The 21,841-nt window shown below is 46.4% G+C and overlaps 1 protein-coding gene across 1 annotated transcript in view; it reads right to left on the bottom strand.

Annotated features, from left to right (window-relative positions):
• TGFBI (transforming growth factor, beta-induced, 68kDa) overlaps positions 1-19,668 on the bottom strand; it is a 40,481-nt gene extending 20,813 nt beyond the window's left edge. The window contains exons 1-6 of the mRNA XM_006866095.1: positions 19,487-19,668; positions 13,448-13,546; positions 3,777-3,841; positions 2,154-2,314; positions 1,606-1,770; positions 1,189-1,335 (exon numbers count right to left, since the gene is read on the bottom strand). Of these exons, the coding sequence (XP_006866157.1) occupies positions 1,189-1,335; positions 1,606-1,770; positions 2,154-2,314; positions 3,777-3,841; positions 13,448-13,546; positions 19,487-19,620 (771 nt within the window). The 5' untranslated portion in view covers positions 19,621-19,668. The remainder of the gene's footprint in view (positions 1-1,188; positions 1,336-1,605; positions 1,771-2,153; positions 2,315-3,776; positions 3,842-13,447; positions 13,547-19,486) is intronic.
• Between the last annotated feature and the right edge of the window lie 2,173 nt (positions 19,669-21,841).

The following is a 21,841-nucleotide window of genomic DNA, read 5'->3' as shown; positions in this document are numbered from 1 at the left end:
AAGTGCAGCCAGAGTCCTCCTTGGAGGCCAAAATGAACAAACTTCGTCTCTCATACTTCAGACATAATGTCAGGAGGGATCAGTCACTGGAGCAGGATATCATGTTTGGTAAGATGTAGGGTCAGAGAAAAAGAGGAAGACCTCCAGCGAGATGGATTGGCCAAGTGGCAGCATCAATGGGTTCAAACATGGCAACAATAGTGAGGTTGGCCCAGGGTCGGGCAGTGTTTCGTTCTTCTGTGCATAAGGTCGCTATGAGTAGGTACTGACTTGATGGCACCTAACAACAACAACAACAAGCAATGAGAGTTTAACTGTTGTTATTTAAAATACGCATCACCAACTTCAGGAACATCATTTCTTTGCAGACGTCTGACCTCTGAGTGACCCAGAAGAAATGGTAGGGTTGGGGAAGCTTAGAGAGCCTCCTGACACCACAGCAATGCCAGCCAGCCTCTGTATTAGAGATCTCCATGGGAAGAACCACCCCAATCCCACACAGCATCCTTTGTGGCCAGGAAGTTCTTTCTGAATCAGGGCAAAAACCCTGATAAGGCAGCCTGTGTTCACTTCCTCCTGAGCAGCCGTTACCAACAGGAACACCTACTTGCCAGTCTTGTAAGCTACATGCCTGCTAGGCAGGGGAAGGAACCATATTCTTGCAGTTACAAAGCACTCAGAAGCCAGGCCAGAAATCAACCTCAAGGCTCCTGAGCCCACAATGGGGGCTGCCTTTCTGGTCTGGCTCCAAGAGAAAACACGTATGGCTACAAGGAGAAGTTCTATGGTGGGGACGTGAGGTCCTGAAGCATCAGACAGTCTAACAGGTCATTTGTTCTGTGAGGAAAGACCCTCTTACCTCTGGAAGCAACGGGGTTCAGAGGACTCTGCAGTCAGGGGACCGATCCTGCTGCAATAACAAACCAATGCATTCTCCAGGGAGCCAAGGGAAGGCAAACTTTACCAAGGCAAGACAGGCAGTGGGAATTTCATGGGTGATGATGACAATGCTTCCTTGTAGCCAAGCTGGGTGTCTGGTTAGAGGATTCTCCACGTTTATAGGCATTTAGGGTAACTTGTTCCATGACTCCCCAAAGAGACACTCCTTCCATACAAGTGGCCCCATTAGGGCCGTCTTGAGAGACACTTTGCCCCCTGCCTGGGTCTCTGCCCAGCTCAGCTCCTCACCCGAAGGGTCTCGAAGGTATCCTCGATCTCGATGATCTGTTGGATGTTGTTGCTGACGGTGGAGATGACCTTATCAATGAGGTGGACCACACCATTGGTGGCATGGTGGTCGGCTTTTAGCAGTCTAGCACAGTTGACGGTTACAATCTGCCCAGAGAAAAAGCAAGGATAAGCCACTAACAATATATCAACAGTACAGCCTCAAAGCTTCTAGGAGGGCAAAGAGTGTTAACAGTGTTTTTGAACACAGTAGCAGAATGTGGGTTTCACAGCTGTGGAACTGGAGGGCCAAGAAGCAGGTGCTAAGAGGCAGATGGTACCTACCACAGGGCAAAACTCCCTAGACCAACCCCACCGACGGGGCCAAAGGGGCTCACTGGAAATGAAGGGCACTGTTGTATAACAAGACTTCCTTACCCCATTGGGATAATGGTGGATTTGGATGTCCGAATTCTGGTACATGGAGGTGAGAGACATGCCGTGTTTCAGCTCATCAGTCAGGACCCGTCTGTCCACCATATGATAGCGAAGGGCATTGAGCAGCTCGATGTTAACATTGCTCACCAGGGAGTCCAAGACTTCCTAGAAGAAGGACAGCATGGCAGATGGTTACAGACCCCAGGTTCAAGCTCTTTGGCAAGAGAAGAGTCCTTACTACTCTGGGAAACATGCTTCTTAAATCACAATGAATCCAGGTCTCCATTCTGACAAGGATCCCTCCTCAGTAAGCACCAAGGTTTGTCTGTCCAACTGAACCGATGTGGTATTGGAAGCAACCTGGTGAGGTGTACTTTAGTTCAAGTCCATGGCTTTATCTGAGAGGTTAAGAAAAAAGGTTTCTGGAGACAGTAGGAAATCATTAGACCACTGACAGAATCCCCATTCTTCATGTCCACCAGTCCACCACTCTGGGAAGCAGGGCAGCCACCAGTCAGGGTCCCCGGGGCAGAAGGAGGCTATCTCACCGCTGACAAGGATGACCAGGCATCATTGCTGGGGGCAAAGATGGTGAAACTGCCTGGTCCTTCCATTTCAGGCCTCAGCTTCTCTGTGCGGTCTGTGTACAGCTGAGTGGTGGTGGAGCCCACAACTCCCAGGGTCTCATAAAGGTTTGAGAGTGGGAGGGCTGCAAGGGCAGAGAACAGAAAGAGGAATGGGTCTGTGGGGCTCCACCCCAAACAGATCTCACATCCTCCCCTCTCTGATGGAGAGAAGGATATATCTTCAGCTAAAGATGGGTGACGAGATGAGTATGATGACCCAAAGCCAGCCTATTGCTGAGGAACTTCACACTTGTTACGTGCATCTGTTATTGCTGTTAAGTGTCATTGAGTCGGTTCTAACTCATAGCACCCCTGTATAGGGTTTCCAAGCTGCAGCTGGTGGGCTTGAACTGCTGACCTTGTCATTAGTCATCCAGTGCTGATCCTACAGCGCCACACTAGGGTAAGCATCTAAAACAACTGAAGTCAAATGCCTCCTTGCTTGAACTCAACAAATTGGTAATTTCTAATCATTTGAATCTCCACAGAGCAAAACCTTGGTTCATGGACATTTAGATAGTATGGGCAGGAGTGTATACTAGAAATAGGTATCCTAATTAAAAAATTCTAGTAGGTTGCCAATGGTACCTACTAGAATGGAGGAGATTTCCAAATCTTTGAGGTATTTTGTACATTTGCTCGTAATAAAACATTACTTGCTAAAAGCAGCCTGAAGTTTAGGAGAGCCTTCTCCTTAGACAGTGAGGTTAAGGTTGATTTTAAGAGGTGGAAAATGAAGGTACAGAGGTTGAGCTCCTTGTGGAAGGCCATCCTTCTTTACCTGGTCCATTCCCCCACGGGTTCTCTCACTTAAGCAAGAAACACCACAGTCCCACTTCACGGCAACCAGCTCCTCCTAGCGATGCTGACACCAGTCAAATTGCTCTTTCTTTTAAAAAAATCACCAGTCTCACCTTCTGAACTGATAACACCACTAATATTTCCAAGTTACAAAAACTCTTCTGCAGTATCCCTGGTAATGTGGGGGACAAAATGCGAGATTCTGACAAAATCGCAGCTGCCAGACTTTGGCCTGACAATGGGCATGTATGTGGGTGCCCTTGCTGGCTCTAGCTCAGCCTACAGGCCTGTTGCTCTCCTCCCATTGGACTCCAATGGGTCATGTTTAGACAGAGTGAGGAAGGCTGGCTTGGTGTTCCCACCCCAGCCAGAGTTCAAAACAATCACATCTATTACCTAATAGGTTTGTCAGAAACTGGTGGGTCATCAGGTCAACCCTGCTGTTTAGAATCTCTCCCACCCAGAGACAAAAAAGCCCAGAAGCCTGCACCTGGTGAGAAGACCATGGGTAGGTCAGAATTAGAGCCTATTCCACCAGCTTGTTAAGTTTGGATAAGAAGGATCAGCATAAGAAACTCATTGTTTCCAGCTTCTACTCCTCTGCCCTTTGTGTCAAACCTAAAGACCAGTGAGCACTTGAGGAGAATGTCAACACATCCTCAACCCATGGCTCCCATTCAGACTTCTGCCTCTCCCTCCCACTCCTGCACTGTCTACATCACTAGGCAAGGCTTGGCTAGTCACCTGCTGGGCAGCCCTTCTCTCCTGGAACCTTTTCATATCCTGGACAGCACTCGTAGCTGATGACTCTGTAATGAGACACACATACATGGGCGTTAGGCAGGGTGAGGCTTCCTCTTCACATTTCATCCACTCTTTCTCCAGGAAGAATTGCCTCTATGACTGAGGAAAAGGAGGATGTGGGAGAGATCTGGTCTCAGGACCTCATCTGTGAGATCGTATGTGTACCTTTCCTTGGCAAGGAGCTTATCAGTTCTGTGGAACATTTCAGATAGTTACCATCACCTAAAGAAGACCAACTGGAAACCAGGGGACCATATTCATTGCCATGATAATTCATGAGAAGCCCAACAGTTAGTGTCCATGAGGGACCAGAAAGAGCCCAGAGCTCGGAGTTCTAGTTCTGGATCTGCCACTAATGAATTAGGACTTCCCCAGCCAGTCCCTTCTTTCCAGGTTTCCATATCCTCATCTGTAAAAAAATAAGTATGTATCATGAGGTGATTGTTGCATCAAATCTCTCAGGTTCCGTCTAGCTTCCTGATTTAATGATCAAGAAGAAGGACAGCAGATAAGTAATCAAGTTTTTTCCTCAGTCTTTACAATCAAACTTTACAATAATAATAATAAACATCTTTGTATTATTGTGGTAAAACATATGTAACGGAAACATTTGCCATTTCTACCACTTTTACATGTACAATTCAGTGTCATTCATTATGCTCCTTCTGTTATGCAACCATCCCACTATCCATTTCTAAAGTTTCCCATCAGCCTTCACATAAACTGAGCACTTCTTAAGAAGTATCTTCCCTAGTTCCCCCTCTCACTCACCCTTGTTGTTAAGAGCTGTCAAGTTCGTTCCAACTCATAGTGACCCTGGACAGGGTTTCTGAGGAGCAGCTGGTGGGTTTGAAACACTGACCCCTGTAGTTAGTAGTCCAGTGCTTTCTACAGCACCATATCAGGACCCCCTAGTAATCACTAATAAACTTTGGTCTCCATGCATTTGCCTATTCTAAATATTGCGTATCGGTGGGATCAATCTCTTGTCAAGACATTTAGTTTTTGTCTTTTGGAAAGGCTTTGAAGAGATGGAGGACGCACACATTCAGTGTGCCCGGGACATTTTGCTCTAGTTAATTCAACTGGAGACCTCTTAGGGAAGCCTTAGTCATGTGAATAAAATCCTGGCTCATCTGTGTCCAAAACAGATTCACTAGGATTCTCAGGCTGCCAGGGAGCTGCCCGTGTCATTTTGCCAGAAACACGGCCCCAAGAAATGACCTCTTTTTCTCCCTCATCCCTTCACCCTCCCTTCCTTCTTGGCCCTCTTCTGGTTTTCCTCTATCCCATTCTTTCTATAACCTTTCATCCCTGTACTCAAACCAAGTCCATTCAGACTCATTGGACCCTATAGTGATCCCAGGTTGATGGCTTCAGGACCTTGGCAAACTCACAATTGCATCTTCAGAAATGAAAGCTGTCTTCTGTAACTTAAGTATGGTTTAATTGATAACATAACATTTTATTGTGTAATAGAAATAGTACTAGAATCAGGAGACTTGGCTTGTGATCGCTCACTAACATGCAAGGTGACCTTGAAAATCCTTGTCTCTAGGTCTATTTCCTGATCTATAAAATGGGGTGAAGTTCAACTAGATGGTCTCTAAGATTCTTTGCAATCCCGTATTCATGATTCCAGCCAATACAGAAAAAACATTCTTAGATCCCAGCATCTAATAGAACGGTTGTAGGTAGAGACCTGACATCTCTCCTAGGGAAAGTTCCAAACCTTGAATGCATACAATCAGGAGACATTTTTGCATGGGATCTCAGGGCTTCTCTAGGGATGTGGTATTAGGTCAAGCCACCAAAACTTTTTTTCTTTTCCAGAAGTGCCTATGTGAAATTCCATGGTTTGGAGAAGCACAGCTGGAAGATGATGGGTCTTGCTCTCAAAGTCCTCTTGCATCTCTTGTTGGCCAAGTTGGCCAAGACTCATCCTCCTTAATTCCATCATAAATAAATAAATATAGTTTTAAGCCAATGAAAAGTGAAACAGCTCAGTTGGCCTCACAACTGAGGACAAAAGAAAACCAACTCCCCGAGTATGAACTTAATGGTGACCATAGGAAGGAAATGACACATCAGAGGAAGGCCTGAGTGTCTGAGAAGGAAGGGACAGATATAAGCAGAAAAGTCTTAGCAGGGACAAGGGTACTTAGGAGGCATCAGAAAGCTGCATGGGCTCTGAGCAGGGAAGAGGTTTAAGATCACAGTTGGGTAGGAGCAGGCCTAGAGCTCACACCACATTTCATCAGTCCCAGATGCAGCAAAACCTCTTCTTAGCCAGGAAGCTTTCTCCTAATCCTCTACCTTGCTAACCTCTCCCTCCCCTGTACTCCTGCTTTCCACAGTGTGGCATCTATGCAACTCGAGTGCACAGGTGTGAGCCAGGCTTCTGGGTTGAGATGCTTCAACAGATGGTGGCTTACCTGCTTCCAACTGTCCCATCAATACCAACCCTTCTTGAACAGGTCTGCATGGCCCCTGAGAAGCAGAGGGCAATTGCTTTGGCAATCTCAATAGTGGCCTGCCCTAAGCCTCCTGGTTCTCAGATCAGTTGCCACTCTACTTGGGCTCTGAACCCTAGGGAGAATACAGAGAGGGGATGGGGACACTCACAAAGTCATGGGTCTGATGTCATCTCCAGGATGAACACAGGAATGGATGGAAACCCTGGAGAGTCTCCATCTGTGTTCCACTAGTTGTAGGCTTCTCTGCTCAGGTTGTCTGAATCTATTCTAATCAGCAAAACTGTTCTGATGAAAGGTTTCTCCTTGGCCAGACATAGCCCAATAATAACATCCTCATGTCAGAAAATGCATTCCTACTTAGGGCAATGGGAGTCCTGGTATGGCGCTGTAGGATAAGCACTGGACTTTTAACTGAAAGTTGGTGGTTCAGACTCACCAGTCACTCCTTGGAAACCCAATACAGGGTTGCTATGAGTCGGAACAACAACAACAGCACTAGGGCAGTGAGATACTAATGACTGTTGCAGTTTCCTAGGCCAGAAGAATAATTTAAAAAAGAAAGTGAAGGAGGGTGTCTGATTTAGATGCACGTTTAAAGGAAGGGACAAAATGATAGTACCATCCCAAAGTCTAAAAATAGAGCTGGTTTGGGAAGCTTTCTTGCATTCTCCTCTAATATTTTTGCCCATGATTAGATAGAGACATATTCATAGTTCACTACCACAAGTCATTTTCCCCAAAGTTAGTATGATAAGTTAAAACACTCATTCTTTCCCAAATGTGCTTCACGGTTTTGGCCTTCAGTTCTAACTGCAAATGCTTGGGGATTAACTGCGACAGAAGGTAAACCATTCAGCATGTCAGGGTTTCCAAGCTGAATCACAGAGCAAACACAGACCTTTACTGTCTAGACATCCAACCTGCCCCAGGGACTGCCTGCGGAGTGGTTCATTGTCTGTGCTGTTGGCCTGGGAACTTGAGGACCTTCCCAAGTCATTGGCACAAGCTGTTAGGCATGATTCTCCTTGCTAGATGACTTTGAGCAATTCACTTAGCCTCTCTGAGCCTCAGTATCCCCATCTGTAAACAGAGCAATAATCTACTGGTCTCACAGTGTCATTGTGAGAATTGACTGCTAACGGCAAAGTTGGTGGTTCAAATCTACCAGCCCCTCCTTGGAAAGCCTATACATGGTTGCTATGAATCAGAACTGACTTGATGGTACGAAACATCAACAACAACAACCATACGAGAAGCCCTAAATACTCAGTTGTTGAACTTCTTCTAACAAGACTCCAAGGATGTACCTTAAAATACATGCTATGTTCATAACTTCCTTGACAGAAATATCTTGCATGAGACCACAGGTCCTCTACTATAAAGCTATATAACTTAATAGTTAAGGCCTGCATCGGTTTACCATTGCTGCTGCAACAAATCACCTCAAATTTAGTGCTTTAAAACAACACAATATATTGTCTTGTAGTTCTGGAGGTCAAAAGTCTGAAATCGGCCTTATGGAGGTATAATTAGGGGCTGCATTCCTTCTAGGTCAGGGGTAGGGAACATTTTTTCTGCCCAAATTTATAACATCATTCATGGGCCACACAAAATTATCAACTTAAAAATCAGCATGCTGTATTTGGTTAAACATTTAATTAACTCACCTCTAATAAGGAGCTCTGGTAGCGTAGTGGTTACGAATCGGGCTGCGAACCTTAAGGTCAGTGGTTCGAAACTACCAGCCGCTCTGCGGGAGAAAGATGAGGCTTTCTACTCCCGTAAGGATTTACACCCTCGGAAACCCTGTACAGGGTCGCTATGGGTCGGAACCGACTCGAAGGCACTTAACAACAACAACAATGCAATGGCTAGGAGCTTAAGTGTGGCGCTGTGGGTTAATGCGCCAGACTGCAAAGCCGTTTGAACTGCAAGGTCGGCAGTTCAAGCTCACCAGCTGCTCCTCAGAAACCCTATACAGGGTTCCTATGGGTTGGAATTGACTCGACAGCACTTAACAACAACAATGTGATGGCTAGGCGCTCTGGTAGTATAGTGGCGACAAGTTGGACTGCTAACCTCCAGGTCGACAGTTAGAAACTATCAGCTGTTCCTCAGGAGAACGATGAAGATTTCTGCTCACGTAAAGATTTACAGCCTCGGAAATCGTACGCAGGGTTGGTATGAGTTGGAACCAACTCCACGGCCTGTAACCACCACTACCATCACCACCAGTGTGATGGCTGGAACCGCAGTTGCCTTGGCAGGGCCAGTCCTGTGGGCTGGATGTTCCCCACTCCTGTTCTAGAGGTTCTGAGGAAGAATCCATTCCCATCCTTTCTAGAGGCAGCCTGCCATTACTTGGCTTGTGGTGCCTGACTCCAGCTCCACTTTTTCTCACCCTGACCCTTTCATAAGGACTCTCAAGATGACACTGAGCTCACCTAGATAGTTTATTTCAAGGTCTATAACTCAGTCATATCTGCAAAGTCTCTTCTGCCATGTAAGGTAACAGATCCACAGGTCCTAGGGATTATATATAGACATCTTTGGGGGCCTTATTCAGTCTGTCATAAAGTAGAAGGTAAGCAAACATGAGGAAGAATTCAGTGAGATGGACTGAAAACCAAGGCTGCAATAAAGAGCTCAAACAAAACAATTATGAGGATATAGCTGGACCAAGCAGTATTTTATTCTGTTGTACATAGGGCCACTCTGAATTGGAACCAACTTGATGGCACCTAACAACAACATAGAGCCTTACCCAGACAGTACAAAGGTTCATTTGAGTACTAAACAACAAAATTCCATGTCAGCTAAGTCGCCTCTCCAGAGTTTACAGGAATGATTTAGAACCTTTAGGAAGGACTGCCTAGCTGTCACGTCTCAGTTACTTGGAGTACATTATCAACAGAGTTCCAGTTGGCTACAAAAAAGACATGTGAAACAGGGAAAAAGATGCTTGTGGATAGTTAGTTGGCTTTCTTGGGTGACTTCTCACCTGCTTCTAATTCTTGGAGTAGAGTCGTGAGACATGGGGAAGGGAGGAAAAAAAGAGGGTTCTGTTTCGTTCAATTTCGTGTATCTTTGGGTGCCCTGCCCAGAATGAGATCTACTGGAAATAGCATTGCCAGCTGATGGAAACACTTGGCTCTGCACTAGCTGGCTTTGGTAAAAGTTGAATTTCCAAACTTTAACTCAGTGCTGAAGAAGTACTAATAACTCAGTCCTTGAGCAAAGCAGTGTTGCTACTAGAGAAATGGGAGTGTCCCGCCAGCTCATCTTGCTTGGTTCCAGGGAATGGCTCTTGTCCTTGCGAAATGTGTTCCTCATGATATAATTTCAAGACTAATGAAATGGACAAATGCCACGCCTACCCATTAGCTGCTGCATTGGCCCGTGCTGTGTCACATGTATGATGTCTGAGCTCCTGCTACGGATTGCTACATACCCATGATGTCAGCTCTACCTTGGCAGTTGGACAGCTTCCTCTTAGCAGTGCTCACATAAAGGTGGCCTGTCCAAAGGCAACAAGGCACCCAGGCCACAATTTCCTGCACCATTGCTCAAACTGCTGCACGTAAAAATTTTATGGTTACCAATCGGACTGCAGTCTGAAACCAAAGAACAGGATGCTGTCTTCCCCACAGTCCCCTCTGTTTGATTAGTCATTCCATCACTCTGATGCTTTATAAGATCTGAAATAAAAGCTAAAACGAATTTTCAAGTAACAAAATTCACTCATGTCATTAAATAGAAGCCCATTTAAAACCTGTTTTCCCCCTTGTAATAAAATCCATATGTTGGGCTTGACAAATAACACCAAAGACTCAGCTTGTTCTCTTTTTGGAAATGCACTAAATTTTTGGTCTGAAGATGCAGGGTTACCAGCCTAGCATCACTCGAGGGTGTGAGTGCTAAGTATGGCCAGTCCTCTTGTCCCCAGGGTGGTGGAGTTCAGGGCCTCACTGCAGCAAACAAGGGACTCCAGGTACTTGCCTTACCTGGTTTGCCCCTGCGTCTCTGTGTGACCTATCAAGTCTTCATTCCCTGTACTTGGTGTCCCTTGTCTATTTCAAGTTCAAACTCTCCTCTGGTCTTGGTCCCCTTGATGATCTGTACCTGTCTGCTACTCCTTGGCACTTTGCTCCTTTTCATCCCAGTACACACCTCTGCTTCAGCCTCTTCTCTGTGCTCTTGCTGTAAAAATTCCCACTGCCCATGTTGGCCCACTGCTGAGCTGGTCCTTTTTGCTCCAACCACCATCATGATCCCTTTCCCCAGTCTCTTCATCACCCAAATAAATGCATCCAGGCACTACTTTCACCAGAAGGACGTCAGCTCCAGCCAGCACAGCCCTATCCCCAGGCACTTAGTTCTGGCTACATGATAAGTAGGTGGCAGCTCTCTCAGAGGTGCCCATCCTTCCTGGGCTGCACTAGTAGCCTGGGGGCCCAAGGGAACGGATGCAAGCCTCCTCTTACTCAGCTGTCTCTGCAACACCAGAGATGATGTTCTGCTTCTTCCTCCTTTCCTACATGAGTGCGCTGGAGCCTTTCCAAGCCAGCTCCACCTTCCTGGCACTGCACTTGGTGTTCCAGGAAGAGCTTCTCTTGTCCGGGATCATGAAGTTTTATATCTACTCATGTTTTCCTCTCCGGACTTCCTCTTTTGAGGCTGCCCAAAACAACACTCAAGAGTTGAATGTGAATAATACCTCTTTTGGCTTTGTTGGATCAGACTAGCTAAGACTAGGCATTGGACTTGGTGTGTCTTTTCTTTAAACCTCACTTTCTTTCCTACCCACCCTTCATTCCTCTCTTCTTCCCCTTTCCCAGTACCCGGGGGCTTCCCTCTACCTACTGATGTGAAAGTGTCTCATCACGCCACCACATTTCCAGAACCAAACCTGTCCCAGGTGGGAAAACTCAGTCAGTAGGAACCATTTTCCAACACACAGCTACATTGCATGTATCTTGCTGTGGCACACAGAGAGAGATGCAGGTGACAAAAGACAATCAACCAGGGAGACTTAGCATCTACCATAATGTTAGCCTGAGAACGTGTGGAGCATGTTATTAAGCTACAGCTAGCTCATCAGGTAAATGCTTCAACACAAGGAGCATCCTGAAATAGGATGGCAAATGCCACCCCATTGCCAGCCTGCCATCCCAGATGGGTCCTGTTTTTGAGAAACCGGAACTTCGCTTCTGGAAGCCCAAGGCTCTGAGATGTAGAAGAGCTGTTTGCTTGGCACCAATATTCAGGCCACCTTCCAAGAAGTAATTATATGGGGCCAGGCTTTGTGTTTAACTGTGTAATTAATTAGCTGTTTGTTTGAGTAGGTAATATATGATATGCACATGTGGAAAAGTCAAACAGTACAAAAGGTATTCTTTTTAAATTTGCACAACATGGTAGGACATGAGATATATAAAACTTGCTTCATCTCTATTTGTCCGAAGCAACAAGTGTGGCTGCTGGTGTTTGTTCGCTGAACCTGAGAGGTTTGTCTTCCTAGCTCACTCAACTCTTAGCTTTAAGGTTGGGCTCTCAACAAGGTAGGAGGCCAGCTGTCATGGACTTGCCCTAGTCAGGCTCCTTGGACTCTTTGGGTCTCTCCCAACTCTGCATAACTTCTAATTTCCTTGGTTTATACCAGGATTGATAGTTTCTAAATATAATTAAGATCACAAAATGTGTTTTCCCATGTGCAGTTGAAGCAGAGTGTTTTTCCTTCCTTTAGTTGGTTAATAAATTGGAGATGTCCGCTCAAAGATAATCTTATAAGCTATAGCTTAGAAAATCTCCAGCATTGGATAAGCTTCAAGGCAGTGGCTCAAAACCTCTTAATCCCCATCTTCTGTAGACAAGAGGATGATCAACACTCACAGAGACTCAGGAGGTTCCTGTAGCTCATCTTTCTGTCTACAAGAGAGAGCCAGCTTTGAAATCTGTTTTCGGTTGGTGCCAAAACAGATTAGGTTTCCCCAGAATTCTAAGTTTTTGTTAGAACATGCATGTTACACTGCTTCCACAAGGCAACCAGGTAGCAAATGCCCTCTCCCTCCATGTTGACAGAAGTACCAAGTCCTGTTGTAACCACACTGATCCACGCCCAGTTGGTACCTTCAGTTCTGTTGATGTAGCCTAGATTTTCAAATTCAGGGGAAATACTAATGTTTTTGACATAGTTAGGTGCCGTTGAGTGGATTTTAATTTTTAGTGATCTAGCAACTAGCATTTATTGATCATTTACTATGTCCTGTTATTGTTAGTTGTTAAGTGCTATAGAGTCAGTTCCAACCCACAGCAACCCTGTATAGAGTTTCTGATGAGCGGCTGGTGACCTTAAACCACCGACCTTGTGGTTCAAACCAACTTTGCAGTCCAGTGCATTAACCCACAGCACCACACCAGGACTCCTACTATGTTCTGGCACTGTATGAATTAAAAGGATTGAATGGACAAGCCCATTCAATTCTCTTAACAGCTATATTAGGTAGATCCTACTTTTACTCCCATTTTACAGATGAGGCAATTAAGGATTCCAAAGCTGAAGCAACTTGCCCAGATGAGTTGGCAGTGATAGGGCCTTAGCACTACGTCTGAGTCGATAATCTTACTGTTATACTGTCTAATAATATATATATTATTAAGTGCTCTAAGTTGTTTTGGTTTGTCTAAGCACTGCAATGTAGGGGTAATGTTTTTTCATGTAAGTTCAGCAACAGACTTTTCTCTCTCAAGGTCATGTGCTGGTGGTTTCTCCACTGAATATTTGTATTATTTAATAAGGATAAAGAAGTGCATAGCCGCACATGTGCATATGGGCGTGCATACATGTGAGTGGTGCGCACACACACACGTTTTATTGAAATTCCAAACCAGTTCTTAACAATGCATCCAAGTCTTGTCACCAGCCTTAAAAATGCTAAAGAAAATTAGCCAGCTTACTGAAAACGCCACTCCCAAGAGCACATAGCTCCGTGACATGCGTGCACATGCTTTTCCATGGTTCCTTAGGCAACTTGACCTTTTAGAGGACTGGCTCAGGCCCAAGGGTGCTGCAGTTACCATTCCCACAGCACAATCTCCTTGATGGTGGGTGGCCCTTTGTGGTTAGATACTCACGTTGATTTGCCACAGATTTTCCGCTGGTACCACTGTTTGCAGTTGGTGAAGTACTTCTTGTTGGTACCGATGACCTTCTGCACAGCACACACATTGGGGCTGAAAACAGAAGCAACAGTGTCAGCAAGATGGTCAGGTGTCTACCCTACTGTGAGGTTCTTCCCATCATAGCAGTCACCCCTGGGAGATTAGAACGTTCTAAAGATGGAACAGAGACAACCATTTCAGTGGAGGTAACTGTAAAGTGGCTTTGGAGTAGATGGACCTCCCTAGATTTCCATCAGTCCTTCCAAATAAAAAATTGACAAAGTACATCTTACACATCAATATAATTTTACATAACTTTCGTTCTTTGGCATGGACAAGTATAAATAGAAGCATCTTAAAAATTTTAGATTGCATGTTATAGACTGAGAAAGCTAACAAAATAAAAGTGGTATGTTTTCTATGCACAACAGCTATGATAGAAGTCCCTAGGCTTTCTCTGCACTCCTACCCAACATTGAGCCAAAATTTCCACAGGCTTTAACTTGACCTCCCAGTGCACATGGCGAACCCCACTGTCTAGTGGGTGAGGGTGAGGTCGGTCCTGACACTTTTCAGGTAGCTCGATGTGGAGACACATGCTGTGTCCTGAGGAAGCCAGTGGCCTAGCTCCCTGGGACAACCTGTTGGGAATATCCATGCTGGAAATGCAACGGCTTGGTTGGCAGTAGTCAGGATGATGACAGGGGAGCAGCCTCCATTTAATTCTGTTATTTGTCACTCAGACTCTTCTGGAGTCTTATTTCATCCAGAAAGCATTGCCCACAGTTCCAAGTGACACTCTTGCTTCTTTCCTGTCTTCATGGGTACGGCTACCACATGCCTTGTTCGATTCTGGGTACAAAATGCAACATGGGAACCTGTAACTGATGTGGTAGGTGAGCATGTCCTCTTTCTTTAACTACCCTAACAGAACTTTGAGAACAAGTGCTCTGTCTTGTTCTTTGTTTTGGGTTCTAGGTGAAGTTGAGCACTACGTCAGGTTAGAGAAGGAACTTGGGCTAGACGTGTCAAAAATATTCCTCCTGGGACCATTCAGCTTAGAAGACTTCTCAGGATCTCTGTGGAAAACTGAGTGCCAAGTTCCTGGAGTTTCGTTGGGAAGTCTCTTTTTTCAGAGTCAAGGGATTTGGTTTTGTGCATTTTTTTCTGCAGTTCTGGGTCTTGACCTGAATGAACTGTGCTCAGGCCAAGTGATGACAGGATCTTCATTCGGAGGCTCTGGCAAAAGGAGGCTGGTCTGGTTGCATGTGACAATGGAGAGGGGGTCCTGCTGAGCCAGGGGGCAGGCAGTTCATCTGTCTGACTCACAAGTCAGAGGAAGGCAAAAGGAACTGAGAACTTTCACAAAATTCCTATGCCAAGGGATCTTCAGCTGTGATCCAAAGGGTAGAGTACTCAGACCTTTCAACCAAGTTCGTTTAGAACTTTAAAAATACTATCAACTGACAGCATTTGATGTGCACAGTATTTTTCAGGAGTAAACTGATATTGCAGTGAGAGCTACACATACCATCCTCATACTGGTCCATTCTCAAATATGCAAATGATTGAGTTAGGGGGTCATTCTGACATGTTACTTTTTCATCCTGTCTTTTCTACCATACAACAATCACTTCTTGTCCAGCTTGTTGTGCAGTCGGCAAAGGAGGCAGAGTAAACATCAGTGAGTCAATGTGGGCAGTTGGCAGTGAGAGAAGTTAAGCCTGGAGAGACAACTACAGACCAGGCAGGGAAGAGTGTCCATGTCTCCTAGTCTCAATCCAACAACCAAACCCACTGCCACTGAGTCAATTTAGACTCATAGCGATCCTATAGATCAGAGGTGGGAAACGTTTTTCTGCAAAATTTATAACATCATTTGTGGGCCATGCAAAATTGTCAACTTAAAAATTCACTTGATACATTTGTTCAAGCAATTAATGAACTCATGCCTAATATGATGGCTGGAACTGTGGTTGCCTTGGTAGGGCCAGATCAAATGATTTCGTGGGCCTTCTACAGTCTGCGGGCCTGACGTTCCCCACGCCTGCTACTGAGGGTTTCTGAGACTATAAATCCTTATTGGAGCAGACAGCATCATCTTTCTCCCATCTTGCTTCCCTGCTTGCTACTTGAGAGTCACAGGTGACACTGACTTTTAAATGGTCTCTGAAGAGTCCCTGCTGACCACAGGCCATACCAGTACTCCTTGCTTATTGTTATATCATCTCAAAAGTTCTTCTCTATGGCCAAGCAGGAAGCAATGAATTCCGTGCAACTGTCTATAGGCAGTTGGTGAATCTTTAGTGAGCCTCTGGGAATGCAGCACCACCATTCCTTTGCAGAGCGAGTTTTCACTGCTGCTGCCCTTTGTGACACAGGAGTGGAGGCTGGGGGCCACCGTGACTGCCCCCTCTCACACCTGGGTGAGCTGCATACATACAAAAAGTAAGCCACGGTGGCACTTCTGGGCCTTCTGCCTTGAGCTTGACAGCATTGGTCAACGTGGACTTGAAAACCAAATGCTTCAGGAAATTCTGTCCAGTTTTTGGTTGTTAATATTTGGAAGTGTGGTTGCATTTTTCACTTCTCTCTTTTTTGTATTTCCTTTCTATAGCAACACGGGCACAGTTGGGAGCCAATAGAGCATGTCATATTCACTCTTCTCCCAACAGCTCTCTGTGTCTGGACTAAGTCACTGTATGTCACTAAGCTGAAGTTTCTCTGTCTGTAAAATGAGAAGAGGGATGAACAACAGATACTATTGTGTTATGATGAAGATAAAAGCAATGGTGGTGTTTGGGTGAGAAACCCTAGCATATAAGAAGATACAATCGTCCCTTCTTCCTTCACATCTTGAAGCACACTGTCTTTCCTTAAAACAGTAACGAAAAATTTCCACCCTCATTCATTGCTAGTTCTGGCTTTGAATGAAGTATTGGAACATGAACATGGTTATCCATTTGTACAGGGTGCCACACCCACATGTTCAATGCCAGGCAGCCCTGTGGCATTTTCAGAGACAGTTAGATCAGAGTAAACCTAACCAGGCCTGTAATCCTTTTGTCATGGTCCCTCTGCCTGTTGTTGTTGTCATTAAGTACCTCTGTTCCAACTCATAGAGACCCTGTATAGGGTTTCTGAGGAGCCTTTAGCGAGTTTGAACAGCAAACCGACCTTGCAGTCAAATGCTTATCCTATAGCTCTACAGTGCTGTTGTTAATTGCCATTGACTCAGTTCCAACTGTATAGGGATTCAGAGCAGCGTTTGGTGAGTTTGAACCGCCGACCTTGTGGTTCAAGCTGACCTTGCAGTCAGTGCTTTATCCCACAGCGCCACAAGTAGGCCCTGATTTTTCTGGCAGAGTGAGTGCACTTGTTTTTCCTTAGAGCATTCTGCCCATGACAGATCATGATAGGCCAGTCCAACTGTACTGCATGATGCTAATCAAGAGGGTTAGCCTACAGGACTGTGATGGGGACATTGGTCTAATATCTGAATCTCATAGTAAAGAGAATTTGCATTTTAATGCAAAGGGGGTGTGGCTCTTTTCCAGTGGTTCTCCTTCGCTGTGAAGGGAAGGAAGTCTGCTACAGATGACTCAAAGTGGGAGAACCTTGACAATTCACTGTAAGTGTGCACAGACATGCCATTCTGGATAACAGTACTCCAAGGGTCTTCTCCTGATTTAGTGGCAGGGGCAGACTACCAAACAAGCAAGGTAAGCACAAGCTTACTGGTGTTTATTAATGTTTAGTGAACAGTTTCACATCTTTTTTCACCACAGAAAAAAGGTGCTTGGTTCCTGTCAGGGATTGTAAATTTGAAAAGAGGCTTTGATTCTGTAGGAAGGTGCTGTTGGGATGGGAGAGAGACAGATGCCAGCCAGCCCTGGAGGCAGAATCTTTGATGCGGTGAAAAAAAGTGAAATGGTTCATTAAATGTTAGTAAGTACAACAAGTTCTGCATTTACCTTGCTTGTTGAGTAATCTGACCCTGCTTAGTGGCTAAACTACAGAAGGAACAGAAACCTCGCAGGCCAACTAGGGCACCCAAACATGATAAACTTCATTGGCAAGGAAGGCAGAGGGACCAGGTGAGCTAGGCAAGGATAGTACAAAAGCCAGTTGCTCATATTTGGTTTGTTATGTCTCATGCCCCACTTGTGTTTTTGACGTAACTCCCTAGTCCTCTAGTACACACAGCCTGTGTCAAAGGTGATCTCCCACTTCTCTAAGCCCCCATAATAGTCCCCAGTGCTCTTCTCTTTCCAGGTGTTGTGGCTGCAGTATGGCCTGGCTTGATTTCACTCTATAGAGTGGTCGGACTTACTCCTAGGACAATTCCTTCTCCTGGCCCCCAGCCCTGAGCATCTGAAATGCTAGGTAAACCCATAAAACCACAGGCAGAGGAAATAAAAGTACCTATTCCCTATGAAGGGGTAACCTATGCTTGCCCCCAGAACACTCCTAGCTGTAGAAGGCCACAGCTTTGTAAGGATCTGGAATGTCATCTCTAGTCAACCCATTGAAGTGGTTGGTGGTTCGCTGGTAGAATTCTTGCCTTCCATGAATGAGACCTGAGTTGATGTCCAACCAATACACAGTCATCTGTCAGTGGAGGCTTGTGTGTTACTATGATGCCCAACAGGCTTCAGAGGAGCGGACAGATGAAGACAGACTAAGAAAAAAGGCGGAGCAAACTAATTCCAAAAACCAGCCAGAGGAAACTCTGTGAATCACAATGTCAGGTTTGTAGTATCACGGGGATGGTGTTTTGTTCCGTTGTGCACAGGGCTGCCTTGAGTTGGATGCCGAGTTGATGGCAGATAACAATAACAGCACAGGGGGTTTTGATCAATTTTTAAATGACTGGGTAAATCTACCCAGTCATTTAAATGCAGCCTGGGTTTGAATGCCAGATCCCAGTGGCATTTGGGTATGACGCGACTTACATATAGTGGCTGTGAAAACAAGTTGGTACCACCAGGTAGGCTGGAATCTGCAGTAAAAGCCTGGCTAGGTGTAAAGCAGGCATGGCCTGGTTCTGGATGTGGAAATATTGCCCACCTTTGTCTGGGTCTATGCAGAGTTCTTGATCAGTTCAGCTCTCTGCCTGGGTTTGTCCCCTAAAGTCAACACGTCTTTAGTGTCTCAAAGGAACACCTACAACGATGATGTCTCATGTTTACAAACCCAGCTAGTGCTTTAAGATAGCCTCAAATCCTGGCTTCAGTGCATTCTGCAGTGTCAGCAGAAAGTGTTGCATCTTCTCTGGACTCAGTTTTCTCATCTGTACAGCCTGTGTGAAGGCCCAGGGAATTCCCCTGTTCTACATCTGGCAGGGGAGCCCAAGAACCCTGTCTAGTGCCTGGTGGTGGGTTCAGGCCATGGGACAGGTGAAGAAGAGCCTGGGCACCTTGGATGCTGTCCCTTGGTCTCCTCCTAGTCCTTTGACCAACGGCCTAGCTGGAGAGTTATGAGTGCACTGTTGGGTGGGCTTCCTCTGCATTCTGGCCGTTTTCTTACAGTGACTCGGTGGTGCTGAGAGCTGCCAACTTCTGAAAGCCGGGTCCATTTCCTGCTCTTCCTTTGAGTGCTGCACAGCAACCCCCAACCCCTTCCTCTCTGGTGTGCCTGTAGCAGTCTTTCCTTCCATTGTCCCCCCCACTACTCTCCCTCCGAGGAACCCTGGTAGCCTAGTGGGTTACACGTAGTACCCCAGTTCCTGGAAAGATCTGTTTTTGTTGTTGTTCAGCGCCTTCGAGTGGGCTTGGACTCATCGCGACCCTTTACGGGTTTCCAAGGAGTGGTCTCAGAAATCCTCTACCGGGTCACTATGAGTCGGAACCCACTTGACGGCATGCAACAGCAACACTTTCCCTCCGCCTGGTGCTTTTCGTTCGGGCTTGTTCCCCTGAACCCCCAGCCCACGGCGATGCCCCGCGAGCGTTCGCTCAGAGCCCGGACGCACCGTCCCTTCTCCACCCGCAGCAGGACGCCTCAGCTTACCCGTGTTGCCGGCCCCGGAGCCGGCTGTGCTGCAGCACTAACTGGTAGGGCGACTTAGCTGGTCCCTCCAGAGTGGCGGCCGGCCCCAGGGCCAGCGCCAGGGCGAGGGGCAGCAGCTGCACGAGAAGCGCCATGGAGTCGGAGACCGAGACCAGCTCCGGGCGAGCGGACAGCAGCGGGGAAGTGAGGGCGCGGGTGCCTCCCCCGCCAGGTTAAATAAGCTGCGAGCCGGAGGGAGCGGCTGTGAGGGGCGGGGAAGCCGAAGGCCGGCGCGGGAAGGGAGGGCGGGCGGTCGGTCGTGCGCTGGGCGCCTCTGCGGCCCGCTCCCGCCCACCGACCCCCAGGCCTCGGGGCTCCACTCCAAGCCCATGCGCTCACTTTCTCCAGCACTGCTGAACCCTCATTGCTCACGTCCTGTCCTCCTGCCCTCCTCTCATCAACCTGGTGGCCTGACTCGAAGGGCTACAGGTCGCCAGGGGAGTTGCTGCTTTCTCTTCCAAATCCTGTGGTCTACTAGTGGGGAACTGTGGTCTCCAAGGCTCCACTCACACTTCACCCCTTCCCGGGGTCCTGCACTGATCTCAATTGAGGCTGTGAGATGCTGCAGGGACAGAGGTATGAGGGGCCTTTCTGATCCCCAGAATACAATCTCCCTTCAGTCTTGCCTCTGAAGTACTGGAACCCTCACCCTCTCCAGTCTTGCTAATTGAAAGAAAGCTTGAGTATATCTTATGATTGGCAGAAACCAAAAATGTGGGGCACCTTTCGTATGACTTCTAAGGTACTTTTGTAAACCTTTGGGAAGGGTGGGGTGCGTCATCTTGGTAGTCACTCCTTATCCCTTTCAATAAGCATCTCGGTAGGGCAACAATGACAAGTCAGATAGATGCTGCTTAGAGACTGAAAAGACAAGATGTCAGCCCTTGAGAAGGAGCTCAGATTAAATAAGTCATCACTTGGTTGAAAGTTAAGTACTCGCCAAAGTTCTTTTAATGCACCCACCACTGGCTCTGCTAACTCTGAAAAGAAGAAGAGAGATGATACTCAGTTTTTGTTTTTTCTTTCTTTGAACTTTTTTTTGTGTGAATTGAGTGAAGGTTTACAGACAAGATCATCAGGTTTACACTGAACAAATCATACTCTTTGTTTCATCTCAGTGGTTGCCATCCCCCTCCATGCAACAACAGTTGTGATGTTTCCTATTTCCATTCCACCCACCATTCCATCCCTTCTCAACTTTATCCTTAGGTAAATGTTGCCCTTTTGATTTTGAATGATTGACCATTCCCTGGTGAGCATGCCTTACTAGTGTTGTTGGCCCTCCTATAGAACTATTTACTGCTTGGATCCATGAGGGTGAGTTCCTTTCCAGACCTGAGGGTAATCGAGGGACACAGTCTCAGGTTCCTTCAGTCTCTTTTTGACCAGTAAATCTGGTCTTAAAAAAAATAACTTTGAGTTTTGTCCCACATTTTCTTCTGCTCTATCTGGGACTTCTAATGTGATCTGTTTCAAGTCGTTGGTAGTGGCAGCCAGGCACTGTTGAAACTGAGGTTCTTTCAGAAAAATAAAAAAACCTCACAGGGGGATCTGCAGCCACACCCCTTTTTCCCTCCCACCCTACTGCCTTCCCCACCTACCTAACTATGTGCCATGCAGAAAAGCAGGCTGGGAAGTTCTGAAATCCAGAGGAGGCGCCCAACCTGACAGGAGATGACACGGCTCTTAGGCCTAAAGCATGAGAAGGAGTTAGCCCTGCAAAATAAGGCATACCTTCAGGGAACTCAAGTTGGAAGAAGCATGGGGAGGCAGGATCAAAGGGAAGAGAGGAGGGTGGGAGTGGAGTAAGACCCAGACCCTGAAGGATCCCAGGTACCACGTTAGGAGTCCTGAAAGCAATAGGGAAGCATGCAAGTGACATTATCAGTGGCATAAATAGACTGTGAATGGATCAGATACAAAAAAGGTCACCATCGGGGGTTGGGGGTGGCAATGGAAAGCTTGAACTATGGTGGAGAAGGGGCCATGGAGAGAGACAGGCACATTTGAGGGTTGTCTAGAAGATGGCAGACTAGGCCAAATTTGGAGACTGTATTGGGAACAGGAGTCCTGTATGACACTGTGGGATAAAGCACTGGACCGCAAGGTCATTTTGAACCATAAGGTCGGCGGTTCAAATTCATCAGTTGCTCCTTGGAAACCCTATACAGAATGGCTATAGGTTGGAATTGACTCAGTGGCACTAACAACAAACAACAACAATATAGGGAGTGTGAGTGAAGGTGAAGTCAAGGACAATGAAGGTATTTTAGGCACAGGCATCTTGATGGATGGTGGCACCATTTTAAAATGAGG

This window comes from Chrysochloris asiatica, unplaced genomic scaffold (assembly GCF_000296735.1).
Source record: "Chrysochloris asiatica unplaced genomic scaffold, ChrAsi1.0 scaffold00087, whole genome shotgun sequence".
Lineage (NCBI taxonomy): Eukaryota > Metazoa > Chordata > Mammalia > Afrosoricida > Chrysochloridae > Chrysochloris > Chrysochloris asiatica.
Note: the sequence above shows the minus strand (reverse complement) of the source record. Positions and strands in the feature narration are given on the sequence as shown.